Below are 19131 nucleotides of genomic sequence, written 5' to 3' on the forward strand. Positions count from 1 at the left end.
AATAACGAGCGTTTACGTAGAAGATATCAATTTGTTAACTAAGAAAAAAAAATAGCAATTTAATATTTTCCTTTGCCAAATATTTAGCGATAAATAAGCAACAAAGCGTTATCTCGATTAAATTCCTTTGCGACCAACTTCATCTTCTTTTACTTGAACATTATTTTAAAAAATGTATAATAATAAAAGCAGAGAGTAACGAACTTTTTCTTTGCTAATTACTTTTTAACAACAAATTAGCTACGAATTTATAAAAATTAACTCTGCTTATTTCGTACTGCTAACTTATGAGATAAAAGTGATTTAGTTTGAAAAAAGAAGGTTTCTTTATGAATAATAATTTATTTATTTTCGATTTTTATTTTACATGGTAATAATGGTAACATGGTAAGTTTCATAGTACATGGCAAATAAAAGTAGCCGTTCGCATTCGAGCGGTTACCATCATGCTTGCGCGATACCGAGACTACCGAGTTACCAACGACACCGCGAAAGAGTAGGACAGATAGTTCTGGCCTTTTTCTCTATACGACGGCAGCCGAAGCGCTGGCTTCACACGGACGAGCCTCTGCATCTGGACGCGTAGCCGGCCGCGATTCAGAATTGAGCTCTCTGGGCCAGTGTATAGTTTGTATATTGAATTTTGTAATCGGAGCGGAGGTTCGGGTGTACCCCGCAAGGGTAATAAAACACCTTTTTATATGTATATATTAATTTTTTTTGTATTTTTTATTTTTAACGTTAATTTGCAATTTTCTGATTCAATATTATGATTAATTTTACGAAATTTTTTTCTTCAAGTTGTTATATACGTGTCAAACTTACTTTCGCGCTTTTATTGGCTAAAATTTTTCGCATAATATCGGATGCTCTTTCGAACAATATTTTGTTTTTTTAAGACATTCTTTCTGTTTATTCAGATCTTGATTTACAGCACTCGAATCTTTAGTAATTGAAAAATGTTCTCTTTTGAACGATTTCTAGTTTTAATTCTGCTTCTTTTTATTTCTTTCGAACCGCATAATGCTTTTTTGAGGTTATGTTTGTATCGAGCTCTCTTTGTGCTTGAATGCCATTAACTTATAACTATTTTAAAATTAAACAATATTAAATTTCTTTATTTTTACAGAGTGTAATAATATACGACGATAATTACGACGTAGAAGTTACGCATCTGTTTGTGGGAAATGCTCACTGTGGAGTTTTTATTCAGAGTCACATGTTAAATTCAATCAAATGTTGAAGCGTCTTGTTAAGTAACTGTGAACACTGCTGACGACGTGACGATATACTATGGATCGACCAGTTTCTTGTTTTCTAATTAATACTGCTGACACAGTATTTTATGTATATAACTGTCTAAGTTGTAGCGAGAACAGTAAACCGGAATTGATAGGAACGTTGAAAAGTCTTGTATATAAAGCGATGTGAAAGAAATGTTGCTTTTCCAGAGATAGTGAGTATAGGTATGTATGCTGAATCAATGTGGCAACGTGCGTCTTATAAATTGGTTTATATAAATTTCTACATGTGGTTTTAGAAAGACAAAATAAGTTGGAATGTCATCGTGAAAGAAAACCGCAAAGATGAGCCAAAAGGCTCATTGTAAACGTCATGAACCAGAGTTCCGCAAATACCTAGGGCTTCTGGAGAAGAAAAAAGACTTTATTGCTAGAACCAGAGATTTTTAGGAAAAAAGGCAACAATTAAACTTTGAAAAAGCATGCGCTGAATAAGAATCCAGATGAGTTTTACTTTTATTTGATCAATTCAAAAATGATAAATGGTGTTCATTGAGAGAAAGATAAAAAGTACCAACATACACCTGAACAAATCAAACTGATAGAAACACAGGATCTCAAATATGTATCTTACAAAAGAAACATTGAGGCAAAGAAAATAGACAAATTACAAAGCCAGTTGCACATAATTGATGCAGCCAATAAAACACAATATCAGCATATTTTATTTCTAGATAACAATACTGAGATGAAAAACTTTGATCTTGCTAAGAAATTAAACACACATCCAACATTTTTGTCTAGGCGTACTAATCGGCCAACACTAAGTGTAATCAAAACCATGAAGCTACCAGAACTTGATAACAAAACACTTATTAAGCTTGAACAAAAAAGCACATGGCTTATAAAGAATTAGAGAAGAGAATCGACAGAAAACGCGAATTGACAATTGTGGAACAGAAACTAGAAGTGCGCAGAGCTTTGAAAGACAAAAAAATAAAAAAACCAATACTAGTAAAATCTGGTTCGAAGAATGTAGCTCCTATTTATAAATGGAAGTTTGAGAGAAAACGATGACTCGTGTATATTATAGAATTTTTTATGATTAGGTATAATATTGTCTTAATTGTAATTAGACATTACTTTAGTATCTATGCTTATTTCACTATTATTCCTAAATTTTTTGTTGAGAAAATTTTTTTTTAACTTAACTTATATTTTATTAATTATTTCTTTTAATGTTCCGTCGTCTCCGTCACTGAATGCTGTTACAATCGTCATTTAATCGGTGTAGATTTTTCATAAATTTCAAAAATCTCAGTGATATCTTCAACTTCTTTCGGCTTTCCACTTATATCCGCACTATTCATTTCCGACGTTTGGATAATCGGTATTTCACTCGATAGCATTTTCGCCATTGATTCTGTCATTGACGATTGTGTACTTACTGCTATAGATGTTTCTTCCAACGACATATCCGTCATTCTCATGGTGTTATTAGGTGACATCATTGGCAATTCCATTGATATGCTTATACAATCGTAATTGATCTGCCAAAGTTGTTTTTTGGCATAAATGTCAAGACGAAGACAAGCTGTGATCGACCTGTGTGAAAAGATTTAATCTTTACACATTGCAACCGAAAGAGTACAATTATTTAAAATAAATTATAACTTTTTTTATTCACACAAATTGTTAACTATTTTAGCGTAATAATTATTTTAACACGCGCCTGGGAAATTTATTTAATTCCAAGATATTAATACATGCAGTCGAGAAAAAACAGCCGGGAACATAAACACAGAACTGAAACGCCTTGAAACCTGCAAAATAAATTTGCTGAAATAAAATCGTTTCTTCATAAAAATTATTCTCTTTAAATTTTATACCTATATAAGATACTAACTCGTGACTGTTCTAGTGTTAATTATATCCGAACCCAATGCGACATCCACATTTAATCCGTTCCTCTGATAAGTGAAATTAACGCACACTGTAATATAAGATGCAACAGATTAATTCATAATTCATTATTTTAAATATCAGTTTTGAGCACTCACGATCTTTTTGTTTTTGAGTATAAAGGATTGTTACGCTTTGACAACAAGAACAAGAGAAAGCCATCGAGCAATTGCATGATTGTCGAGTAGCTGAAATTGTTCTATAAACCAAGAACCCTCTTGATATGTTAGTACCTAATAAATATTTCTCTTGTTAATACTTAAAAAAATTTTTTAATATAATTCAAAAATTAATAAGTAAAATATAAAACTAAAAATATTCTAATTATCGTGAAAAATTTAATTTAGTTATTTTTATAAGTACTGTATTTAGAGAAAGAGATCATTTTTTAATCCGATATTATAATAAAAAATTGAAATAATTGTTAGTACTGACCTTCGTTAACAGTAATTATTTCACAAACAAGGCACAACCAGATGAAGATGAGAATACCGATACTACGAAAATTCATATTTGTGCATTACGTTAATTGTCGTCAACAACGCGCACGTTTCTTGTAATTATATAATAGCTTATTAGCGCAGTTGGTTTTACCCTGCGACGTCTCGTTTTACACTGAATGCTTGGAGCAAGCTCTTCTTTTACTTTTCACTCACCGAATATAGAACGCAATCACGAATCATTGTCAGCCTATTGTGTTATAGGCTTTTCAAAACCATCCGGAACGTTTTTGTCTACTCTGAATTATGTATGTACAGACGTAAATTTCACTATTATATATCGTAAAATAAATAATAAAAATACAATAGATTAACAATCGAATAAATAATATTTAATCCTTAATTACAATTGAACGAAAACGATAATTTAATTATGCGCTTATATAGGTTGAGCAATTCAAAGTAAACAAAATGGTAAATCCTATTACAATATGTATTCCAAAAGTATTTTTATAATATATCTTCATCGTAGTACTCATCATCGTCATCGTCATCATCATCGTCATCGTCATCGTATTCGCTTTCATTGTTATCATCTTCTACATCTTCTGGAAAAAGTTCTATTTGGCCTAAACCACCTCCATCTTCTGGTTTTAACAGAGCTAATCCGTTTGAACCAAATCTAAAACAGTCTAAACTGACCTGCAGGAAAAAATAAAATTATATAATTAATTTATTCACAATTATTTATAAACGGAATCTAATTTTAAGATAATTTTTTTAATTTAATAACAATATTGTTTATGTGGAAAACTTTCAAATCCGACCTTAAACAGAGTGGAATCCTGGAATTTTCCTTCCATATTAAGACACATATGAAGATTTCTGCCTTGAAAATATATATTATAAAATCTAACGCATGCCCTGACGATCGGCAGCCTCGGAACGGGGACACAGAACGGTCTAGGATTTTTTCCTAGAAATGTAAGAAAAATAGATGTCAAGGAAGAATTAATTTTTTTTACTTAGAAATCTTTTAACAGATTTTTTTACATGTATACACTTGCCAGAAATAGTTCTTTGGTATAGAACTCTGTCGTTCATCAGGATATTAGCGGTAAAGCTAAACTCATCAGGATCGTACGACACGTTTACACAGGCCTTTTGATTCCATGATTCGTACAAGATTCTTGAACAACACCCGCAGAGACCGCCGCCACACTGACAAGGTCCTTGTCTAGTTCCAGTAACCGTTCCATTTTGCGAAGAATTTGAATTCTGCTTCAGCAGAATTTTTAATTGTTCCAAATCTTGTAGAGGCGATCTTGTCGAGAAGCTTTCGAGTTCACTGCTCACGATTCTTTCTGTCGTAAAACTCTCGTTAACTTTCGATCCTACATGCAAGCATGATTGCGCGAAGACGGTGATTAAGAGCAAACAGCAGGCAGTTCTCATCTTGCGTTTTTAATTTTGTACGACGTACGAGGACATTTCAAGATGTGCTCCTCCTTGCTGAACGATTGAAACTTGACTGGCCGGTTATCGGGACAGTTTATACTGACCTAGTTTTACGGTGAAATTTAGGCTTGGCTCGTTTGCCCGCATTTTGTAATTGACTAGAACTTGCCACGGAAATAAGACAGAATTCTTTAAAAATTCTGCTACGCACTTCAAATAGCTTTATTCATTAAATACTGCAAGGATAAAACATTATTTTAAACCAGTATTTTTTAAGTATTTGTATCGATTCATTGTTTCTGCATTAATATTATTATAATTTTAATGCCGATGTAGAATTAACAACCTAGCGCAACATTTTTGAGAATATTTGTAATAAAAGCAAAAACGTAGCTTATTTAATGAAGGGAATACGTTTAATAAATATTAATATTTACATGCGTTTAATATAATATATATTTTTTAAAATAAGAAATCAATTTCTAAATTACTGCAGTTACAGTACACATTTTATTTTTACGTTATAAATATATTCGTATATTATATATGTATAACAATAAATAAAACAAGTTAGCTGATAAATATAATATAAATGCGTTTATAGCATTGTAGAAATTTATATTCTTGCGTATGTATAATTATGTAGCTGCCACAACTTTAACTGATCAATATTAATTTCCTCTTCAAGCATTATGTAGTTTAAGTATTATTATTTGGAGATTCAGTAAAAATGGGTTCAAAATCTACTTGATCGTAAATTTCCGACCCATTTACATCCGGCATGATCACTGCCATTTCGCCCATCTGGGGAATAGTATTTTCATTTTATGGTTTTATCCAAGAAATTCCATCTACGCCAATCGTTATGCAATCAAAGTGTAAAACCAAAATCGGCCACGATATCACAATTGTCTCAAGATCAACGCAAGCATGCAAATTTCTGCCCCACATATAAACGTCGTAGAAACGTACGCAGAAGGATATGAAGGGAGGATAGAAAGGCACACAGAACGGTGCTGGATTTCTAGCTGCAAATTAATTTTTACATTAAACAATATAATAAATGTACAAATACACGAAAATAGATTTATATTTCATTAAAATCCCATTAATATAATTAATTTATCATAATTGATTCTTTAATGCTCTTAGAAAGCAAGAAAAAGTCGAAGAAAATTTAACATTATTTTTATAAAGAGAAAAATTATTTCCAAATAAAATATATTATTAAAGAGTTATTTACCTAAGGAAGTTACTCACCAGACAGAGAATTTGTAACAAGTTCTTTTTCGTTCACTACAAATTTGAATGTGACGGAAGTATCTTGGGGATAATAAGTGAAATTAGTGCAGACCTGATGGTCAATGTTGAATTTAGTTATGTTAACGCCGTTGCAACAACCACAAGTGAAACTTTGGCAGGTGCATTTTACACCACGGAAACCAATTCCAGGAAAAGGACCACGACCGACATACTCTAATACGCCCTTTAATGGCATGTGCGTATTTGCATTATAAAATACTGAAATGAATTTGGTTACATCTAAAAATATAAAAAATATAAATAATTTTGTTATAATCTATTATAATAAATAGTTTTACATTAAAAAAAAAACCATCTTTGTAAGAGATGTTTGATTAATAAATGACACTGTTATTTAATTGTCCTGAACATTGTAATTTTGTATTGTTGAATTAAAAATATTTATTGCAAAGAACTGTTTTAATTTTCTCACCAATATTATTAATGCTGTAATCGTTGATATGTGTATTCGCAAAAATGCTCTGGATTCCTAATGTGAGAAGAGATACGAAAAGCCATTTAGATAACATGATCATACCGCTGTACAACCTACACTCGTCGACGCTAGTGGAAGACTGAAATTTTGCACACGTTGGACCGAGACTTGAAGACGCCAAAAAGAATTCTTTTGTCTTAATGTATATGTGTTCCTTCACCTGAGTCAATTATCAAAATCTGCACTTGTATTCAGTAGTATAAGATTCTTATCTTTAGTTGACGTACATCTTAAAGAATATTTAACAATCTTAAGTTTTTTTGTTGTGCAACTAAAGAGATTATTTAACTGGTTACGTATGACAAAAGTTATCAGATATCACTTGTAAAACTATTTATCAATTATTTAAATAGGTGTTTTTGAAGATTTTTTTTGTACATACAATACATCGTCGTATCATATAAAATATTATAAAAATTATTTTAAAAATAAGTTAAATTAATTTAATTTATTACTACTAATCTTAATTTCAGAAATAAATCCGCGAATAAACTTAACATATATACATACGTGGTTCGTTATATTTATTTATTTATTACAGAATCAATAAATAACTTAATTCATAAATAATAATAAATATTTATTTGTTCTTAATAAATAAAATTAAGCTAATTGAACAATTTATTATGGCTGAGGTCACAAACAATCCATATAAGTCTTCCTTATAACAGCTCTTTGTAAATTCGTACGTTATATAAATTTTTTCTTAAAACCTTGTTTTCGAGACATTACAATTTTCTATTCACGGTCATAATTCTATTTGAGCCTTTTCTGAAGAAAACTTTCTTCATCCTCGCTATAAAAATTTACATTCATATTATTCAATAATTAAAAAATTAACTACATAAAAAAAAGAAGAGATTGTTGTGATAACAAAATAAATTGGCTATTTATAAATAAAATCAATTAACAGATTTTGTGAAATTAACCGTTTTTTTTCTTTTTTTTATAATTAGCATGTCGTAAAAACACGCATCTGTCATTTTTTAAGCTACTACAGAATTACGCATTGAGAAACGTTGACTCTTGTAATCTTATCGTTAAAAAATAGGGTGCACTGTCACAATTTACCAATCCACCGAACGAAATTTTTCGATGCTTTGATCCAAACAAAACTCTTTAAACTTTGTCGGATTCAACAATTTTGTGGATAGATAAGAAGGATGAGCTTTCTTCGAAATTTCCAATTATCCTACTGACTGGAGCAATGCTCTGAACACTTTAAAGCCTCGTGATGTTACTTTGATAATTTTCACTAGAAGGCCTTTTTCTAGCAAGAAATCCCAGACCGTAATCTTCGTCATCATGCTTGTGGACATTAGTCTGATTTGTTTTTATGTTTTCTTTACTCTTCTTACTTTTCCCAGTACCTATAAGAGCACTCAGCATGGCGTCTTCTTCTTCGTCACTGTCATCATCTAAATCGGCAAGATCCTCGGCCTTTTCATCTTCATCATCATCATCATGCTTCTCATCGTCCAGTTTATATTCGTCTTCATCATCTTCCTCTTCATCATCTTTATCGTCATCATCGACATCGAGAACTTCGTCGTCTTCATCGTCCTCGAGATCGTCATCATCACCTAAAATATCGTCGTCATCATCTTCATTCTTAATAGGTTTCTTTCCTGGTTTTTGATCGGGGTCATGAATAGCATTGACGCTAGTTGACGTAACCGTGGGTTTCTTCTTGTCTCCGATGACTCCTTTCTTTACTTTGTTAGCAGTTGGATTTTTATCAGGTCTTGCAATGTACATAATTTTATTAGAGGATTCTGTAATCTCTTCCTTGTTCTCGTCAGTGTTGTCTTCGGTGTTACTTACAGTTAATCCCGAATCTGTATTTTCTTCTTGTTCTTCTTCTTCTTCTTCTGCTTTAAATGGTTCCTGGGTGTTGTCGTGATCGTCGTAATTATTGTCTTGATCGTTGTCAGACAACGTGGGCAATTCATGATCTTCTAACGATGCAGGGGTCGTTGGCCGCGGTAGAATCGGTATAGTAAATTCCAATAATGGTGGCGCAGTAGTGGCTTGAGGCCTTGAGGAAACGTCATCATCACCAGTAAAGATATCCAATAGAGCACTGAAACCCAGTGGGTCGTCGTCGTCATCATCCTCGTCATCGTCCAATTCCGGTGCTTCGTCAACTCCTGAAGCATCGGAAACTGTGTTCGTAATGGGTCTTTCGTCGTCCTCATCATCGTCATCGTCGTCCGTAAGCCCAAAAAAATCGTCGTCGTCATCATCTTCAGAAGTGACTTCTGTTTCAACAACTGGAAGCGGCTCAGCCGGTCGAAGCTTCAAACCGTCTGGACCGAATCTAAAATTTTCAAGATCGAATAATGACCTTATTATATCCTCTCAATAAATTGTATTAAAGTTTTATTAACCTTTATCTTGGAAAATTTTTGTTATAAGTTTAAATTAAAAAAAAAAATTATTGCATTGCTATAACACTGATAAATACCTGAAGCAACTAACGCGAAGAGTAGCTTCCAACTCGGTAGGAGATTGCAGTTCTAAACCGAGGCATGCTTTAAAGTGATTTTTCGCATCGCGTTGGATGGAATAAACTCTACCACAGAATCTAGTAAAACCACCTGGTAATGGCACGCACACAGGCTTCGGACTTTTTCCTGAAAATTATGTAAATGTTTCGATGCACGTCAAATTTTGTAGTAGTATTTTCAGAAGTTAACATTTCAATTGGCAAATTAAAATTTTGTACAAAATGAATTTTAACGAGAAAACGACTCAGCATATCTATATTATCTGTATGTCGTAGTTAGAACTTGTGCAAACAAGTCGAGGTCGTTAAACACGATAAAAGAAAAAACGATCACTTGACGAAAACAAACTCAAGAAATCCTCCATAAAAATACTTTCGCTCTACTAGACTGACACACATAAGTACGTCGAGTGGCGCCTGAACGTCACCACTGATTTTGTAATTTATTTCTTTATAAACACATACCGGAGAAATCGATCTCGCGCATACGGAACTAGCACGACAATGTGAAATTTATTTGGTATAACGGGGCAAAATTATTTTTTATGTAGTTGCGTTGTTTAAAAGGAAGTAAAAGTTTCAAACGCTTAGCACATATTCTATCGATAAATCCCATTGACAGTGACATAGGCATACCGGGTGAAAGTCGAATTAAGCTTCCTGGACGTTACATTGTACATATATATATATATATATATATATATATATATATATATATATATATATATATATATATATTCGCCGAACGTTGATTCACGTGCAATTAACATACTTTTCTCGCCAATATTGTCAAGCACGCAATACACGTGCATGATTTACTTGTTTACGAGCATGTGACGTAAATTGCTCGTCAAATAAAGAGAAGTACGGTCTTGATGTTTTCTACAAAGTTTCTAATTTCTTTTATAATTTATATTAACGGTGATTTATTATTTCAAAATTAATTTTGTTAATGAATTTACCGTAGGTAATTCTTTGACGCTGTAATTTTGTTTTACTGTTATGATTTATATTATGTCACGTAAAACTGTTAACTCGTTCTTTTAAATTTACTCCATAATATTTTATAAGAATTATTAATTAATAAAAAAATAACACAAATTGTTAATCATCTCTGTTACTAATCATAATTACCGTTTACAATTGTGCTGGTTAATATGTTGTCGCCAAAGCTCAATTGAACAGCCAAGTTATCACCTTGAAGATACTGCAGCGAGGCGCATCCTAAAATTTTAAATACTTTCCTATTAATCAATTGATAGAAAATATAATATAACGAAATAAACTTTGTTATAAAAAAATAATTTAATTTCACATAAAATGTGAGACAGGATGTACCTACAGCATATGATATTTAATTAGATAATTATACTGTAAATAATAAACGTATTATACTTGATTCCCGCCCTGCACTTTCATTTTTCGTGCATGCGTTGCGTGATAATTACCTGGACCTTTCAACTGCACAAGCGGTATGTGAAAGTCCCGGCAGCAATTGCAGATGTTCTCGTTACAAGTGCAATATCGGTTTACACTGTCGGCGGCTTGTTTCAGCGACATCGTCGACAAATCTATGTCACTTTGCTTCACATTGTTTGTGGCACGAGCCACTCGATGCACTGCCTCATTGCGTTCTGTTAACATTTTAATTTACATTCACATTAGACTAATGTTAAAGTATATAATAAAATTTAGAATCAAGTTATATAAATAATAAAAAATATTTTACACAAAATACGAAATTCTTAGTTTCATTTATGTCATGAAATGGAATTAATTTTTTATTTATAATTTAATTTAATGTAACTAAAATTTATTTTGTTCACGTCTGTATCATTTTGTTCATTCTTCTTTCAAATTTGTTTTTCTTACCAATTACTCGACCATAAGCTGCAAAAGCCACCAACAAAAGGATCAGCAATAGCTCGAAAATCGTTGACAATCGCATCCTTTCGCTCTGTTCTGATAACAATACCATAAAAATGTTGCTCAAATATAATACTACAGGGTGAAAAATATTTATCTATACGTAATAGCACGCACGTTTCAAAAACTCATTACAGTTGCTTCTGGTTAATTCCGATTGAGGTACAATAGTAGCAAGCGTCAAAACATAAAAAATTAATAGGCTCGTGCCGACGACTAAGTCAGAATCTTTACCAAGTTTCATGCTTATAATTTACACAGGAAATAAAAATAATTTTAAGCGCAATATTACTTGGAAACTATTATTAAAATTTCTCAATTTTACACAAAGCGAGTTTAATTTGCTATTCGTAAAGAAAAGTTAAAAAAAAACTAATAATAATAATAAAAAGAGTACGTTGAATGTGTTTCTTTCCTCATAATTATTTTATCAGTTTTCCGATAATTATTCCATAGTCCTCGGCGAACAATAGAGATACACGTTCCGCTCATCAATCGTCGAAATAGAGCGGCAATTTTATTTCTACCATCTGATTCATTAAAATATCTCTACCAGAACCACCACGAAATTTTATCTTTCAGATAAACAATTCTAAACGTATTCTCCTTCCGGTTTCAAATACGAGCTCTTCTGGTGCGCCAACGACCGGTTGACCCAAATCCCGGTCACGGTCAAAGGCGCGTCAGAAAGGCGCTTACTCTAGAGCTCGATGGCAGACTTTAGTAGCACGAGCGAGGAAACGCGTGGTTTTACGCTCGAGACGGACACTCGTGTCACCGTTATAAAGTGCGTTACATACGGCCAAAGTGCTGAATACGGTCGACGGTTCGACATGTCGTCGATCGCCTAACATAAAATTGATTCCTCACGCGTTATTGTGTCTAGGGCGTAGACCAAATCGCGGAAGTAACAATGCGTCAAGTTAAATTCAGCACAAATCTACAAAATAAATTTTTAGAATTTGTCATCTTAGAACTGTATCTTATAGTTACACTTTTTTAGAGGTTTTATTAATTGAAGGAAGGACAGATAATAAATGCTGTACATGAACGATACGCTCGTGTTACATAATTACGCGTGGCGCACTTAAATTGTATAACGTTAAAATTTAATGACACAAATCGTTTAATTTTTAAATCAATAATTAACTTGATGCAATAAAATTCAATAATTTAAACAAAATAAGCTCTGTATAATAGATATAAAGAAGCAAAGAATAAAAATTATTTCAACTTTTTAATATGTAAACCTTATTTTATTAATTTATATTTTATGTTTCTGCACTGTTTCTACTCGTGACATTATTATATGTATATTATAATTGTACTGGCAACTCATTTTAAATTGAATCTAATAGTATATACAGAATATAAAATACATATACTATTTTGTGAAGATTATGTAATAAAAAAAATTACGAATTGTACTTAAAGAATCACTTGTGGTGGAATTAATTCCTTATATTATATTTATCAAAATACGTTTCGCAGTTCTCCGAACCTTTTAAACAAATTGTAGCTGGCTCTACCCACCTGTGGGTCGTAGAGAAAAAATCCGAGGGAGCAGGCGTGCTCGTGTTGTCCTATCTCCTGCACCCTACGGCTCTTTTTCCCTGACTCTTCGTCTTACGGAGGCCAATGTCCAACTGAAGATGCCGCCCAACTCCCCCCAAGGTTTCTTTAAAAGTCGGTCAGGCCACCACCACCTATCCGCCAGGCCGCTGCTAGGATTATTAAACATTCTAATGCGCTCTAGGTAAATCAGAGACGGCCCCACGCCAGCTACATTACGTTGTTTGGTTCCGATCCTTCATCGGACTACGGTAACGGCGTCGCCGTCATTCCGACGACGAAAGCGGCAAGTCCACTTTTCCATCTCTTTGCGAACCGGTACCTACCAGAGGACCACGGTGCATGCGGTTGAATGAAAATTATTTCCGGATGATTCAACAAACAACGAAAATATTTGCGATAGAGGGGAAAGTCACGCCGATGATCCTTTAATTACATCCGGATTGCGGCAGAAAAAACGACAAACCGCCCCGAGATAACCTTCGCCTTCGCCTTCGCCTTCGCCTTCGCCTTCGCCTTCGCCTTCGCTTTCGCCATATCTAATACACGCCCGAAATTGCTTAAAATGTTAATTATTATAAAATATATATGTATATCGCATTGATGACTCGCAATGCATTTACAACGAACGTGACATCAATTCTTTATTCGCATTGCACATACTAATTGCTTTAACATCCACAGTATCATTTTATGCATCAAGTTCCTAGTGTATAGAGAATAAAAAGAGCATTATATTGTATTATATTATATTAAATTAGGTATAAAATATTAATTTTTTTTACTGCACGTCTCAAAGTTATTGAAAAGAAATAAGCGAAAAGACGAAAAAACAATTAATATAATATTATTGTTCTTAATTTTTTTTCACTTAGTCTTTGTAAAAAAAAATTTTCTAAAATTTTCATAAATATTTTCTAATTTTTTTACAGAGATGGCTAATGGTATAAACTTATGTCAGCTGTGAATCTCACGCGACACAAATTCTAATTAAAAACCCACTTTCGTGCACATCCAATCTTTCGCGGGTTTCATCGTCATGCGAGAGAAGAAAAATATCCGGAACGTAATGAACGACACGAGTGCAACGCAAAATTAATGCAAGTGCTCACTCGTGCGTTCGTACATTCGTTTATTTGTTCATTCGTTTGTTCGTCCGTTCATTCGTTCACCTCCGATTGATTCACAGAATCGTGTTTTGGTGGTTAAGGAGAGGCCTTTCTCCGGTTAGTAGGTCAAAGAAAGTAGTGACCAGAAGTGGTTTACCTTGGTTAATATTTGTTCGTTACACGACGCCGATATGACCGAGGCTGGGTCGCCGATATTAATGTCATTAACTTATCGTAAGTACATAAAAAAAATTCAAGTAAAAATTATTTTAATTAAAATGCTCATAGAATGCAATAAAAAAATTTTTAATTTTAATTTTTAATCATGAAGCAAAATTTTTATTAATAAGTATTTTAAATATTAAAAAATAACTTTAATCGTGCAGTTGTTAACAAAGCGAGTTGATTTGATTCCATCGCTACCGGCTAAATGTGACAATTCGATCTTCGGGGTTTTCTAAATCGAAGAACAAGATACACGGCCCGTAAATATGTCGATTATCCCAATCAAACGGAGGCCAAACAAGTTTTTACGTAATGTTGTGAGATAATTGTGGTTTGGATGCTGCTTCGTTCCGCGACTTGCATCGCGTTGCAGGAGAAAAAAAGAAAAAGGATTGGTTCCGATAGTCGCACTTACGGATAAATTAGATCTGTTATTAAGGCAGAGCAATCGCGTGTCCGTGACATTGACGGTACAATGCTATTATTTGCGATCATCATTTTTGCATCGATGACATCGATGACAGAGTGGATTATGAGCGCGAATTGCTTCCGATCGTTCCCTGACGTAATATCTCATAAGTTGTGAGAGAAATTGCTATTTTATTTCTTATATATAAGAAATAAAATAGCAATACCTTTGAGATCGAAATTGTAATTTTGCGACTTTGTCCTGTGGCTTTATTGAACGGTAATATACTTGGCGGTAATATGTTCCTTCTAATGTAAAAAAAAACGCACAAAAAAAATTTTACGTGCGAGTGGAGAAAGTCGTATTTCTGCTGTTATAACTAATCAGGTCCAATTCAGAAAGGAATGTTCCCCTTCAAAGGAGAGTGTCTTTTCACTCGGCTCATTCCGTGGTCACGTCAACCCGAACACCGCTTCCTGTCTCTTGTAGTCACGCGTAGCGAACCGCGCCCACGCTCGCTTTAAAAAAAAAAAAAAAAAAAAAAAAAAATATTGCGAACGTGACACGGTGTACAATCCATTTTTTTCGCTTTCGAGAAATATACCACGGAAAATTGCAAACCTATTACATTCCAAAATTTCAGCAAAGTTGCAACCGCAAAGAAAACATCCACCGCCTGCAGCAACGCGAACAATAATTCTCGAAGAGTAGCCCAACACCTTCTGTTCCCCATTCGTAGCTTCGTGCCGACGCGACGTGTCGCGGACTTTGTGAGTTTCCTCCTCAGTCAGCGGAGGAAGGAGGTCACCCGGTCACCCAGATGAGGTTCCTTGCCCGCCGTTTGTTGCCCCCTCGTTGCGTCGTATCGCGCGCTGACGGTGGCCGACCGGGATGCCCCACCGACACAACGGTCTTGACCAATCCTGTCCCCTGTTTTCGTGCCGACTGCCGAACCGGTCGGCGATCCGGCACCCGTGAAACCGGCGCCGTGTCCAGATTTAAGCTTCTTCTTTGCCGGGCAAGATCTCTGAAGATCTTCACTCGCGCGTTAGTTTAATTTTGAACCGTCTATTATTCGCGTACTATCAAACAACACCGCGATCTCGATCATCCCAACTGCTGCTCGATCGAGGGGATCGAGCGCGATCGTTTTTCGCCGTGAAGGAAACGGCCTTGTCGAGCAAACAGTAATTTTGGAGAACCCGCCATGGCTATGAGGGCCACGATTTTGGTGCTGATGGTCACCCTGGTGGTCGTCGCGTCCGCTGGATTCCTCGGTGAGCTGTTCGGGGCAAAATGCGATAATAAAACGTCGATGCAAAGATTCGAGTTCGCGCGGGTGACTGCAAAAACGCGCCGCGGCGCGACTTGCACGAACGTGCGGCACGTGTTTACTCGCATTGCGTCGTACATCGATGCGACTACAATTGTTATTTCGGATCATTTCGCGACGATAAACGCAATGGCGAGAAAGAACTTACACGCCTGTTATTTAATATTTGGGTTGTTTGATAAACAAATTATTAATTGCATTTAATTTATTCCTCGGAATAACCGTGAGTATCTACAGTTTATTGTTGAAATTAATAATTTTTATCGAGGTGTTAATTTGATGAATATCGTTGACGGTTCTACTATACGTACTAATAAAAGTAAGAGGTTTAAATTTTTTTTAATGCAATATTCAATATTTAACAATTCAAATATTTAACAAAATTACATCTATTAATTTTTTGCTCTTTTAATTTTAACTGACTTTCTTATTTAAATTTTTACATTATTGTATAGCTTTCAATAAGAAGAAAGGCAAAGACCTTTAAATAAGAGTAAATAAGTGTTCCGGGACAGCAGTTAGATTAAATTAGATTAGATGCGTTTCTTAATTTCACTTTCATTTCATGTCATTGGTTTTCTTTGTTGCCTTTGTCTCTATTGTCTCAAAAAAGAAAAAAAAAAATGCACTTGAAACTGTCAGCCACTCGATCTCGACGATACGCGAGAAAGTCCACCGATGGAAATTCACGCATTGGCACACTTAGCACCCAGGTGTAACTTCTCCGATACATAAACGTATCAAATGTCACAGTCTGATTCGTCATTCCTCCGAGGGAGAATTCAGAGGAAACTTTTACAACGTGGCGGTGAAACGCGTAGAAATTTGGCTTCCATTTGACTTTCGATCGGCAGCACGACTTTCGTTTCGTTCCGATTTCTCTATTCCGAGTTTCTCTGCCGTGCGTGTCTCTTATCTCTTGTACACATACACACACATAAATTTCCTGCCCACAGAGACCCTGCTTTCGTGGGACCTGCCGGAGGCCGAAGCGAGATCGACCACCCCGCAGTCCAAGTGCCTGTGTCAGACTTCTAATTGTCTGTGCTGCATCGACTTGAACTTGACAGCCACAATCGATCTAGGCGGTCCAGCTTGCGTAAACATCAGGCAAAAGGAGCAGAATGTCTCGTTAAACTTGAGCTATGGCGATAATCCAATTCATAACGCGACGATAAGGATCGGCAAGTAGTCAAATCGTAATAACAAAGAAGAAATCTTTTATCTGCATTGAATTTTTAATTGCACATTATCGCCACTTAAGCTATTTATACATATAATTTGACATGTTAAATGTGACTAAAATTAAATTAAAAGTGTTGATAAAATTTACTTGCAGTTAAATTTATTTTCCAATTTGTTTTTATCAATATCAATATATGTTACGTTAACGCTTAACGAATGACAAACTGATCTGACTAAATTTACAATTTTAATGCATTTTTTTTAGCAAACGCTGCCAATAAGCCGACGTGTATGAACTTGTTGTCGGATTTGGCGCAGATCTGTGCGAGATTTACATCTGTGAAGCAATCCGATGTCGGCGGCTACGACGGCTGCATGGTAATCGAACCGGCTTTGTTGGGCGCACCGCAAGCCATGTACCACATAGGATGCTTCAATTTCAATGAGGGTATTCGTCAAGTAGAAGTCTCCGCGTGAGTATCTTTGTGATTTTTTTTTTTACAAAGGAAAAATATAAGAAAATCTCTTTTTTCCGAATAATTCTGCGCAGTATCACGGAGACGACGGAGTCCGCAGACAACACTGACGAAGAAGACACTTTGAATACCGAAGAGCTGATCGCCGCAGTGTCCGCTAGCGCTGAACAGGGTATCGCATTGTTCACTCAATGGCTGGGTCTCAACTTGAATCCGAAGTTGAATCTTACCAATAAGGAGAATGGACTGCAGGATCATCACCAAGTGCCGCACAACGAACGGACAACAGGGCCATCGTTAATCGATGTATCCTCGAGATCGGCCCGGAATATGGCTGATATAATTCAAAACGAAAAGAGCGACGAACGGTTTAAGCAGCTGTTAAGTGCCCAAGACAATGTCTTGAAGGGCTCGGCGACCATCGGACAATCTCACGGCGCGGAGACCACCTTTGTTTATTCCAAACCGAGCGATTTATTGTTCGAGAGAAACACGACCGAAGAAGCTAAGAGGAAGCTCGAAGCGGAGGCCGTGGCACCGCAGCATCGGGTCGTGGTGCCAAAGGAGTCCAGGAGAGGCGGACGCGCGTATAATATTCATCAGCACGTAAACGAGATCTGAGACCTGCCGCCATGTGATCGTGTAGAGACTGCCGACGATTCCTTCTTTTAGAGCTAGAGTGCCGCACGTAGACTACCCTCGTACGAATGCACGCGGAGTTAGGTGATGAAAAGGAAGTCATCGCTTTGTTCGGTCATCAAAGAGTATACTTAGCTACGGTAATTCCAATTTCATGATCTTTACAAATCGCAATCCCCAAAATCTGATAATTGAGGTAAATTGGAGTACTGCAATTTACGATTCTCTATAACTTGAAACAATGGCATTATATTATAATTTCGCACCAAATTTTAATCATCTAAAAGTATCTCTTAAAAGCAATACTTATTGCTACCATCCTATTTCATTTATATTGATTTAGAATAAAATTAATTTTACTTACACACGATGCGATAGATCTACCAGTTCGATCAAAATTATGTAACTCATTGTTGTGAAAGTTTAATGACATTAAAAGGCAGACTTGTAATGGCGTATAAGTGTGCCACAAAAAATTTTATGTCTTTGATATGTTCTATTTTAGCAGTCAAATAGACGTTTTACTTGAATAGAAATATAATTGTCGATGGTAAATCTTGTTTTCTAACTAAAAATACCAAAAATTCCAACGGAGAACGCGCTGTAGTTTGCCTATAATGTAGTTATTTAAGTTAACAATCGCTGGTCATGCTTAAGAGAATGAAGAATCTTTAAACGGAAATCAGTCGTTACCTAAGAACGATAAAACATTTACGAGGTCGAGGCGTTATCATCGAGACATGCGTTATGAAAATACAGAAAAACATTTGAATAAATTTAAAGAAAACTACATAATAAAAATATTTATTATTTAAAGATTAATTCTTTTTACATAATAAATTGAGGTTG

The 19131-nt window shown here is 34.9% G+C and overlaps 5 protein-coding genes and 1 pseudogene across 5 annotated transcripts; 2 read left to right on the forward strand and 4 right to left on the reverse strand.

The window, feature by feature from the left end:
* Positions 1–1559: 1559 nt before the first annotated feature.
* On the forward strand, positions 1560–3108 carry LOC139111184 (probable U3 small nucleolar RNA-associated protein 11 pseudogene; annotated as a pseudogene).
* LOC139111395 (uncharacterized) lies at positions 2519–3714 on the reverse strand. The gene is made up of 5 exons (XM_070671651.1): positions 3639–3714; positions 3302–3436; positions 3148–3234; positions 2974–3064; positions 2519–2846 (listed from the first exon to the last, which is right to left on the reverse strand). Exons 1-5 carry the CDS (start codon positions 3712–3714, stop codon positions 2519–2521), a joined length of 717 nt encoding a protein of 238 aa, XP_070527752.1.
* Positions 3715–4083: 369 nt separating this feature from the next.
* On the reverse strand, positions 4084–5105 carry LOC139111187 (uncharacterized). Its single transcript, XM_070671307.1, has 3 exons — positions 4711–5105; positions 4471–4619; positions 4084–4345 (listed from the first exon to the last, which is right to left on the reverse strand). Exons 1-3 carry the CDS (start codon positions 5096–5098, stop codon positions 4154–4156), a joined length of 729 nt encoding a protein of 242 aa, XP_070527408.1. The 5' UTR covers positions 5099–5105; the 3' UTR covers positions 4084–4153.
* A 434-nt stretch (positions 5106–5539) lies between these two features.
* LOC139111185 (uncharacterized) lies at positions 5540–7049 on the reverse strand. Its single transcript, XM_070671304.1, has 3 exons — positions 6837–7049; positions 6362–6643; positions 5540–6129 (listed from the first exon to the last, which is right to left on the reverse strand). Exons 1-3 carry the CDS (start codon positions 6937–6939, stop codon positions 5927–5929), a joined length of 588 nt encoding a protein of 195 aa, XP_070527405.1. The 5' UTR covers positions 6940–7049; the 3' UTR covers positions 5540–5926.
* A 394-nt stretch (positions 7050–7443) lies between these two features.
* On the reverse strand, positions 7444–11594 carry LOC139111186 (aspartic and glutamic acid-rich protein-like). Its single transcript, XM_070671306.1, has 5 exons — positions 11281–11594; positions 10857–11042; positions 10543–10632; positions 9367–9535; positions 7444–9219 (listed from the first exon to the last, which is right to left on the reverse strand). Exons 1-5 carry the CDS (start codon positions 11384–11386, stop codon positions 8121–8123), a joined length of 1650 nt encoding a protein of 549 aa, XP_070527407.1. The 5' UTR covers positions 11387–11594; the 3' UTR covers positions 7444–8120.
* A 3891-nt stretch (positions 11595–15485) lies between these two features.
* On the forward strand, positions 15486–18973 carry LOC139111231 (uncharacterized). Its single transcript, XM_070671364.1, has 4 exons — positions 15486–15926; positions 16939–17166; positions 17433–17640; positions 17718–18973. The coding sequence occupies exons 1-4, from the start codon at positions 15857–15859 to the stop codon at positions 18262–18264; spliced, it is 1053 nt and encodes a 350-aa protein (XP_070527465.1). The 5' UTR covers positions 15486–15856; the 3' UTR covers positions 18265–18973.
* Positions 18974–19131: the final 158 nt, after the last annotated feature.

This window comes from Cardiocondyla obscurior, linkage group LG23, assembly GCF_019399895.1.
Source record: "Cardiocondyla obscurior isolate alpha-2009 linkage group LG23, Cobs3.1, whole genome shotgun sequence".
Classification (NCBI taxonomy): domain Eukaryota; kingdom Metazoa; phylum Arthropoda; class Insecta; order Hymenoptera; family Formicidae; genus Cardiocondyla; species Cardiocondyla obscurior.